Source organism: Scardinius erythrophthalmus (assembly GCF_964197995.2).
Source record: "Scardinius erythrophthalmus genome assembly, chromosome: 10".
Lineage (NCBI taxonomy): Eukaryota > Metazoa > Chordata > Actinopteri > Cypriniformes > Leuciscidae > Scardinius > Scardinius erythrophthalmus.
The window spans coordinates 43,661,741-43,672,231 of NC_138230.1; the positions used below are offsets into that span (position 1 = coordinate 43,661,741).

At 34.3% G+C, this 10,491-nt stretch overlaps 1 protein-coding gene across 1 annotated transcript in view; it reads left to right on the forward strand.

Annotated features, from left to right (window-relative positions):
• The first annotated feature begins 1,949 nt into the window (after window positions 1–1,949).
• Window positions 1,950–10,491, forward strand: part of LOC308697383 (RNA-binding protein 24-like) — a 15,295-nt gene continuing 6,753 nt past the window's right edge. Inside the window, exons 1-3 of the mRNA XM_081376563.1 lie at window positions 1,950–2,088; window positions 8,915–9,051; window positions 10,355–10,455. Of these exons, the coding sequence (XP_081232689.1) occupies window positions 8,925–9,051; window positions 10,355–10,455 (228 nt within the window). The 5' untranslated portion in view covers window positions 1,950–2,088; window positions 8,915–8,924. The remainder of the gene's footprint in view (window positions 2,089–8,914; window positions 9,052–10,354; window positions 10,456–10,491) is intronic.

A 10,491-nucleotide genomic window follows, 5' to 3' on the forward strand; every position in this document is an offset into this window, starting at 1 on the left:
GATAATGAATGTGTTTGTGTATCCCGTCGCCAGAATAGCTAAATATATTTCAACATGACTCCTCAGGTGATGGCGTAAGCAATTTTGTGTATGTATGTTGTTTGTGAACTTCACACTGGATCTAGATTGAGCAATGTTTTATCCAAATCGCTGTGTCATGGATCTGAGATCCACCATGTTGACCTAGTTGAACCAGTCTTCTAATGTTCGTGAGTGAGCACTTTGGGTAATGACCATAAACCGGGCCTAAATTCTGATCCAGCCTGTAACTCAAGCCTACATTTACACATAACCCTCACAACACATGTGTATCTTTAGTTAAAACCCACCCGACGCAGCACCTGTGGACGCCGTTTGGCTTATTGGAGATCAGTGAATTATTCAGGGGTTTTCTTATCAATAAGAAATGCCGAAGGGCCACATCTGTGCGCTTGGTGTTTCTGGAGGATCTATTTCTGCCCGGCGTGTAACCTGACGCTGTTTCAGGAGTGAAACTTTCCACCACACCATCACCAGGGATGCTTGTCTAACAGGGGCCGTGATAACGGAGGTTCCCGGGAAGAGAACGCCACCGGGAACACATCCCGAATGAGAGCGCTGATACCAGCGGACAGGAACATCACTGATAATCTAATCTGTCACGGTGTCAGACGTGCACTGGGGTTTAGAGTTGCTCGAGAGGTCATGGAAATGAAATAAAGTGATTAGAAATGTAATAATGCTATGCTATGACTGTGGGTGTTTTTATTGTATGGGGTTTGTTTATTTTTAATTGTTGTTCTATATTAGTGCCACGGTATTATTTGACAAATTGGAATGTCTGAGATGATAAAAAGGAGAAATCTTTTTAAAATCTAGTTCTTACAAATCTTTGTAATCTTTGTATTCACATTGGCTTCTGACATTTTTTAAATAACTATTATTATTGATTAATTATATTTTTTAAATAGATATGTTATATTAACAAGGTATTATTATATTATTAGTGCTGTAAAATCAATAATCGTGATAAATTAGTCACATCTAACATAAAAGTATGTGTATGTATATATATATGTATATATACTGTAGTATATATACACATAAATACATACATATACACACACACATACAGTATAGGCTATATTTACAAACTTTTATGTTAAATGCAATTTATCGTGTTTAATCGATTTGACATCAGTGATAATATAATAATATAACTAATAATCAAATCGATTAATCACGAGCAATCACATCTTACATAAAAGTTTGTAAATATATATGTGTGTGTGTGTGTGTGTGTGTACTGTATATATATATATATATATATATATATATATATATACATACACACACACACACACATATTTCTTATTTATTAAGTCAAGTAAAACATACTAAAATATTTTCCTTTTCTTTGCACCTTGAAATTTGCAAGCATAACAGATCATATTGTAAACTAGTTATAAAATTCAAAACTTGAAAATGATAAGAGGGTTTTCTTTTATGGTTTATGGTTTTCTTGTCACATGACAATAAAATGGCTTCGCATGATGATTTAGCAGGTTTATCATTATTCACTATGTTAATAATATATTGATAATTCAATATATTTAAAAATGATTACACTGTAAAAAGTGTTCAGTTCACTTGAAAAATAAGTAAACCCATTGCCTTAAAATTAAGCAAATAAACGCAATGCTTAATTGAAAAAAATAAGTTATGTGAACTTGACAATTCCACACAACATGATTTCCACATTAGGTTTATTTACTTAATAATTTTAAGGCAACGGTTTTCCTCAATTTTTTTAAGTTAACTTAAAAATCACTTTTTGCTTAAAATAACTCAACGGTTAATCCAAACTACTTATACACTTATATTGTTGGCCAGCGGTCGTGCTTCGAGAGCTCCTCATCTCACTGCTCTCTCGAGGCATCTCTGATTCATCATTCCCAAATATGGAAGTCCCGGAAGCGGCTGCCGGGCTCACTTGATTGACAGCCGGGAGCGCGCCGGGGACGCCAGGACCAGAGACTTGCACAGCCGATCCACATCTCGCTTTTTCTAAAGAAAACGTGACAGTAGAACCCGGATACCTTGTCAGAGGTAATAAATCGGTAAGAATGTCTCTGTCTCTGTCACATTTTCATTCTAGGTCGTTAGTGGGACGTTCGGGTCGCGCGGGTGGGAGGTTCTCACGGGAACGTGCGTGTTTTTGTTTGGAGGCACGCGCATTCGGTGGCAGGAATTTGGTTTGAACGAGCTGTATTTTCTGGTTTCAGTGGTGTGTGTGTGTGTGTGTGTGTGTGTGTGTGTGTCAGGGTGTCTTATCTTCTCACTAATTGCAGGATCTGTCAGTTGTCATATCAGTGTGTGCAGGCTGTGGGACAGAGATGAGATGACCAGACTGGCTCTTTACTTTCGCTCTGTTACACAAGCTACTTTTAAAGAAGTGATGCTTTCAAAGTACCCAGTACACAAGTAATTGTTCTTATGTACTGTATGGAATGTCATAAATCAATAGGCTGTAGGCCTGTATATTAGCTATAGCTAAATTGTTTTCATTTTTTAATAGTATGTATGTATGTATGTATGTAGGCCTATATATGTATATTATATATTAGTGCTTTCACTAATAATTCATTATTCATTTAATTCATAAAAAAAATCTGAAATTAAGCACGATTAATCACTATTTTTATATTGTAATAATATCCAAATTAGAAACAACATAAAGACAATCATTTTAATGCATCTTTTTATGAATTTTAGCCATTATAGGCATTCAGCATTACAGTATAATTAAAACTTTCAATTTTAACATTTATTAGCCTAGGCTTTAAAAAATATATTAACTTTTAATTTAAGTGATTTTTTAAAGAATCTTCACATAAACCCATTATACAAAATGCCATTTACCATGCGCTTCTATATATCAGAGTTCAGTTCTTTCTGGCCCAGTCAGACCAGTTCAGATTTTTACTTGCATTGAAAATGCACAAAAAGTTATTGTTTTCACTATTTTTGACCCATGTAACCTTGTAAACAGTGCATGTTTTAAGATTTTTAGGAAGGTGTAACACAGAAATTGAATAAAGTTATTGTCACAGTCTTCACTGCATAAATTACACATTAAATATAGATTGATCCTTATTAAAGCTACAAAAGTTACTCAGTTGAGAGCAGCGAGTGAGTGAACTTCTCTTTTTCTTTTTGTTCTTTGATTATCCGACAGACAGAAGCAGGTTTATTAGGCTGCTGTCACTTTAAGACCTGCCGGATCTGACCAGCATCCTATTTTCCTATGAACTCTTTACGTTCATTTACGACTTCACTTAACTAATTTAAGACCGTGCTTGTGGTTTAAAAGCACTTGCATAAATAAGATCATATATTGAAACACTAGCCAAAGGATAAAGGGAAAACTATGGAAGCTTGTTTCTGCCACAGAATAAAACATTTTAAAAGATAATTGCAACTTTTTATCTCACAATTGCGAGTTAACATCACGCAATTCTGACTTTATAACACGCAATTGCGAGATATAAAATCAGAATTGCATGATATAAAGTCGCAATTGCGTGTTATAAAGTCAGAATTGTGAGATATAAACTATTCTGAGGTAAAAAAAAAAAGTTTGTCTTTTTCCCCCTTAGAATTGGACTTTATATCTCACAATTCTGAGAAAAGATGTCAGAATTGCGAGATATAAAGTCGTAATTGCGAGAAAAGTCAGAATTCTGACTTTATAAGACGCAATTGCGACTTTATTTCACGCAATTCTGACTTTATAACACGCAATTGCGACTTTAAACTATATCATGCAATTCTGACTTTATATCTGCCAATTGCGGATTATAAAGTCAGAATTGTGAGATATAAAGTCAGAATTGCGAGATATAACGTCAGAATTGCGTGATATAAAGTCGTAATTGCGAGAAAAGTCAGAATTCTGACTTTATAAGACGCAATTGCGACTTTATTTCACGCAATTCTGACTTTATAACATGCAATTGCAACTTTAAACTATATCATGCAATTCTGACTTTATATCTCCCAATTGCATATTATAAAGTCAGAATTGCGAGATATAAAGTCAGAATTGCGAGATATAAAGTCAGAATTGTGTGATATAAAGTCGTAATTGCGAGAAAAGTCAGAATTCTGACTTTATAAAAGCAATTGCGACTTTAAATCATGCAATTCTGACTTTATATCTCCCAGTTGCGTATTATAAAGTCGTAATTGCGAGAAAAGTCAGAATTCTGACTTTATATCTCGCAATTCTGACTTTATATCTCGCAATTCTGACTTTATAACACATAATTTCAACTTTATTTCATGCAATTCTGACTTTATATCTCGCAGTTCTGAGAAATAAAGTCAAACTTGCGAGATGTAAACTCGCAATTGTGAGATGAAAAGTCGCAATTATCTTTTAAAATGTTTTATTCTGTGGCGGAAACAGAATCCATAGAAAACAGATGCTGCGTTAATTGAGTTAAATTGAAAGAAATGAATGGTGTTTTGCAGCACATGCTCCAGTGTCCTCCTGTATCCGGGTGAAGCATTGCTCTGCATTTAGAGTCTTTCAGAAATAGATAACTGCATCACTCCTGAAATATTGCTTCAGCACAGATCATGTTGTGCAGATTGTTATACTTTTAATGGCGGACAGACTAGCCACACATATATAGGCCAGCAAACGTGTTTCGTTTGACAACTTGCACTTACTCTATACCACATGTTTTGAGAAATGTGGCTTTTGCTTAGTAATGTGCACTGTAAGACTTTTATTGAGATTTTAACTGTATAAATGCTTCAGTAGAAACCTGTTAATTACAGTAAGTTCCCTTTATACATAAGGAGACTGTAATAGATCTAACCTTGCATTTCATGTAATTTTATAGTAAGATACTTTTTTTTTTAGGTAAAAAATCACATTCAATGTATAGCCTAACTAACAGTGAAAAGCCGTAAACTGGCATTCCCAGAATTCCCTGCGTGACACTTCACATTTAATGGTAATTCAGATAATGTGGCCAATGGTGATGTCCGGCCTAGGAATTTTGAAAGCATATTGCATAATTGTGCTTGTTTTATTTTTACTATAATAATAACAACGCAGTAAGACATGCCAAATTGTGCCGACATCATTTTTTGTTGATGCAGGCTGTCATACAAAGAAATTATGAATGCATGGAAAAACAAGAGAGAGCCAGCAAAATATTAATAACTTTTCGTTGTTCTATGCATATTTTAATGCATAATAAAATAAGACCTGTAGCTGTAGTTTCCCTTTTTCCCCAAAATAATTTAGTCGGATAAATACCTTAACCAAGTTTAGTGTTTTGTTCATCCCTCATATTTAAATTTTTAAAAAATATAACATATTTTCTTCATATTTTGATGGTTTAATCGAGTCATTAAACACAAACATCCCCTCAGATGTCACTTTTGGCCACTACTGTATGTTTCTTCTTAGTTTTTTGTTATTAATTACATACATTAGGGATTTATGTCTCATGTCTTATATACATCTTATGTTGTTAAATGAATGTTTATTGCATTATTTTAGTGTCATAGTGTCTTTCTCTTTTCCATCTTTGTTATTGTGATGGTTGTCATCAGTAAATGCGTGACCTTGCTAACTCAGCAGAAAAGGGTTTACTGGATTTACCGGTTTAAAAACTACGGTTATAATTGTAAAAGTTTGTTCTGTGTACATTTTACTGTATTTTTAACAGGATGATTCTGGCCTCCACAGCTGACGACAGGATTATATCACCTGTGCTTCAGCTGGAGGTTTGATGCTGTGTGTGTCTCGTCGTCACACGCTCAGGCTTATTCTGCTCTCTGAGGCCCAGGTCAGGCATTTGGCAGGGCCTAGAGAATTCTCTAGAGAGATAACAAGATGACGTGAGCATTTCCACACGGGGTCACTATTAATTACTGCTGACGGGTGTCAGAGAGAGAGAGAGAGAGTGGCTCTTTTAGTGGCTACATGTTAAATGCAGCAAATACGGCTCTTTTGTTGCTGTGATGTTCAGGTGAATGAATCCTGGATCTTCAGTGCTGCTGTTGTAGGATTGTGTGACGGTGCTCAGGCTGTTTGCGGGATTCTGATCTTTTGTGTTTGATTTACATTGAATCAGTCTTTCCTTTCCACTTCCCTCTTTTTATTAATACTTTCTAAACTGAATCTGAATTACTGTTCAAATGTTTGCACGTAACATATTCCATGTTATAGATTCTCATTCGCTTTTTTAAAATGCATTCATAACGCATTCTTCAATAAATCAGAAAGAATAGTATTGAGCGTAGGAGTATAGTGATAGACTCTTTTTCTTCTCAGAATTGCAAGACATAAACTTGGAATTTTGAGAATTCTTTTGCAATGACCTTTTTATTTAGTATTCTGTGGTGGAAACCGGGTTCAGTGCATATTGCATAGTTGTGCTAGGAGCCGATTGGTTTTATATGTTATAATGCAATAAAACTGAGAATATTTTCAAACCAAATTGTGGCAAATCATTTTGTCTAAAACATTTTGTTCAGTGCTTTGTTTTTTCACACATTTTCTTTTAATATTTAAAAAATATGAAATAATTTCCTCATATTTTGATGGCTTATTTCTAATTTGTAGGTTCATAAAAAAAAAAAATATATATATATATATATATATATAATCTATATTATATTATATATATTTAAATATATATATATATATATATATATATATATATATATAAAAAATCTTTTCCTTATTCCTTAAATTTTCCTTAATTCCTTACATTTTTTCCTTAAATGTAATTTTTAAAAATACATTTATTTTTCCTTAAATTCCTTAAATGTTTTCCTTAAAAAATCCTTAATCCATCTTAATTTTAATTTCTGATCTTCAAAGTACTTAAAAAGTGTTAAATTATATATATATATTTTATTTATTTTTTAATAGTATTTTTTAACACTTTTTAAGTACTTTAAAGATCAGAAATTAAAATTAAGATGGATTAAAGATTTTTATCAAATATATTTATATTTAAAAAAAATTAAACACTTTAAAGATCAGAAATTAAAATTAAGTGGATTAAGGACTTTGTAAGGAAAACTTTCACAACATTCACAACAACTTTCACAAAACAAATTTTCACAGCATACTCCAGAATGACTAACATAAAAGTGTCAAAGACAGAACAGAGTCAGTATTTGCTAATCAGCAGTTCAGATGAGGTCATTTATTGACACATCTCAACATATCAGCAATATTTTATGTTTTGTACTGTATTCTGAGATATTTTGGAAAGGTTTTAATATGGTGGAGATGTTATGTAATGAAATACTTGGTGAACTGCTCATTTGGCCTCCTCTTGACGCTGTCGTAACCCATCGACTGTTGTGTTCCTGTAAGCAGATGAGCACTGAGGTGTGGTCGTGTGGAGAGCTGCCAGTGAACCCGCCACGCCTTCATACAGTGTGTGTGTGTGTGTGTGTGCGCACTAGATTTCCAGAAATAGTATCTAAAACTCTTATTTTATATCAATACTAGTGTAATACTAATACTAGGACAGTTCCTATATAACTCCCCGGAGCGAAACCCCCTATTGATAACAATGACTATTTTAAGTAATATGAATTATATTACTTAAAAGTCAGCATGAAATGGAAGTTGCACTAGTCTTTTCTTCTCTATTGTGATTTATATATATGAGTGAAACACTTCTGGAACAAGATCAAATGTAAGGGGCGGGGCATGATTTTGTCTGTAGGGAATTGATTGGATGGTTGTGGTTTGCTATTGGCTGATCTCATGTGAGTGACAGGTTGCTCCGCCCTCATCATCAGAGAAGAGGAAGGGGAAGTTATTCTGATTCAAGATTATGAATTTATAAAAATAATGATGTACATCATGGATAAATCATTAAGAATAAATACTGCAATATTGATTTGATTTCATGGTGAAGTAATACAGAAATGTTATTCACATTGCCAACTCCAGGCTCATTCTTGCAACATTTTTGCACAAGACCTCCAAGAAAGTTAATAAATCTTCCCTCGAAATTATTGTTGTCATGTTTCTGTGGGATACGTGCTGTAGTTTGACCGTTACAGGGAGCAGGGAGTGTTTTATTGAACTGACTGGTACTCCGGTCACGAAGTCCCAACAAATCAAAGCGCTTTCACAGGCCGTAACGCTGGGTTATTTATTTATTTATTTTTTGCCATAACAAACAGGATGTCTGGAATTTTAATTGTTGAGCTCTTCCACAATTATAACACTAAGACAAATAATAAATAATAATAATAATAAATAAATACATACATAGATACATACTGTATATAACCCAAGCATTACAAAGAATGAAATACTGATGCATAAATACCAGAAGAGTTAAGAGCATGAACCATCCTACAATAAGTGCTGTTCAAGAAACGTTTTAATTGATCTAATTGAAGTTAGAGGAGTTAAAGGAACACGGCGACTCCAGTCCACACACACCCTTCTCATGTCCGTGCGTGCCGTAACTCTGTCTGACGCACCCACCGCTAGCCTAGCTTAGCACAAAGACTGGAGGTAAATGGCTCCAGCTAGCATACTGCTCCCAATAAGTGCAAAATAACGCCAACATTTTACTATTTACATGTTGTGATTTGTATAGTCACAGAGTGCTCAAATAACAAGGTCACATGAGACACAGCCGTCTTCTACCCGTATACATACTGGGAACTATATTCTCAGAAGGCGAAGCACTGCTACTTATTGCTATGAAGGCAAAAGTCTCTCGCCGCCACTGATGTTGCAAGTGCACAAGTTAGTTTTGCATCTAGTATATCGCGAAAAGAGTAAGTTCTCAAAAGTTCTCAAATTCACATCTGCATGCTCTTGAGTTTTGCTACTCTTTAACCTTCGTGGTTTACTGTGTTTCTGCAGGAACACTGTTATGGAAGCGCTGGTCGAGCGTCTGGAGAAAGCAGTGGTTCGTCTGGAGGCGGTGGCTGGTAAACTACAGTTCGGGCCAGGGGGCGTGGCCAACGGTGACATCAACAGCAGTCACATGATCAACGGAGGTACCACAAGTACAGCAGTGCTGAATTATTTTAATATATTAATAGTTTTTGGCATGTCTGGTAAATATGTGGCTGGTAAACTACAGTTCGGGCCAGGGGGTGTGGCCAACGGTGACATCATCAGCAGTCACATGATCAACGGAGGTACCACAAGTACAGCAGGGCTTTGCTTGAAAGATCTTGAAAGCAGTTCTGAATATATATTAATAGTTGTAAGCATGTCTGGTTTGTTTTGATGAGTCCACTGGGCATCGTCTGTGACTCTACTGATCATCTTAAAGAGAAGAACTCTGACTTTAGGGGGTTTTTCTTCATGGGAAAAATATTCTCACAGGAGCAGAGTGGCATTAGCTGTGGCAAACTGCACATAGTCTGAAATATATACTGTAATATGATACAGAATTAGCGTTTGCCTCCTCCAGATTTGGGTTGGTTTTTTCTTCAGTGTTTTCAGAATAGTGGTTTTCGTGATAGACTATTTTTAGGTTAACTTATATAACTATATATAACTATATATATATATATATATATATATATATATATATATATATATATATATATAATATTATTATTATTATTATTATATATATTTTTTTTTGTGTGTGAATGTAATATCTGTAATATCTGTTTTAAATAGTGGCATAATAATATTAATAATAAATATTAATACAAATTCTTATTATCAGCAGTAGATATTTTATTAGTAATTGTTTTAGAAGAAATAAGACAAATATACAAAATTATATCTGCATATCAGACCATAAATATATATAAAACATCTACTTTTCTTAAAGATGAATATCGGTTGATCTCTATATTTCATCGCCTTGTCAAAAAGTTCCCAAAATTTACTCTACCGTTCAAAAGTTTAATACAGTAAAAACAGAAAAATTGTGAAATATTATTACAATGTAAAATAACCAAATTCTATGTGAATATATAGTAAAGTGTAATTTATATCCTGTGATCAAAGCTGAATGTTCAGCATCATTACTCCAGTCTTCAGTGTCACATGATCCTTCAGAAATCACTCTAATATGATGATTTGAGGCTCAAGAAATATTAAATACAGTTGTGCTGCTTTGATGCATTTTTTGTTAACAATTCTTTGATTAATAACATTACTAAGTCTTTACTGTCACTTTAATGCATCCTTGCTGAATAAAAGTAGAAATCTTCTTTGAAAAACAGTCTTTCTGACCCCAAACAGTAGTGTTTCCCCAACTCTAAGGTCTAACGCCCCAGTGATGTTTATTCTGTCACACTGATTTCTGTGTTGTTGTTCTCTCTCTTTGATTCTAAGGCGAATCGCAGAGCATGGAGGCGTTCGACCTTTTGCTGAGCGGTTCAGTGTCTGAATATGTGAAGACCAGCACAGCTATTGGTGGAGACGTGGCAAAGCATGTAAGTGTTAGCGTGTGTGTGTGTGTGTGTGAGTGT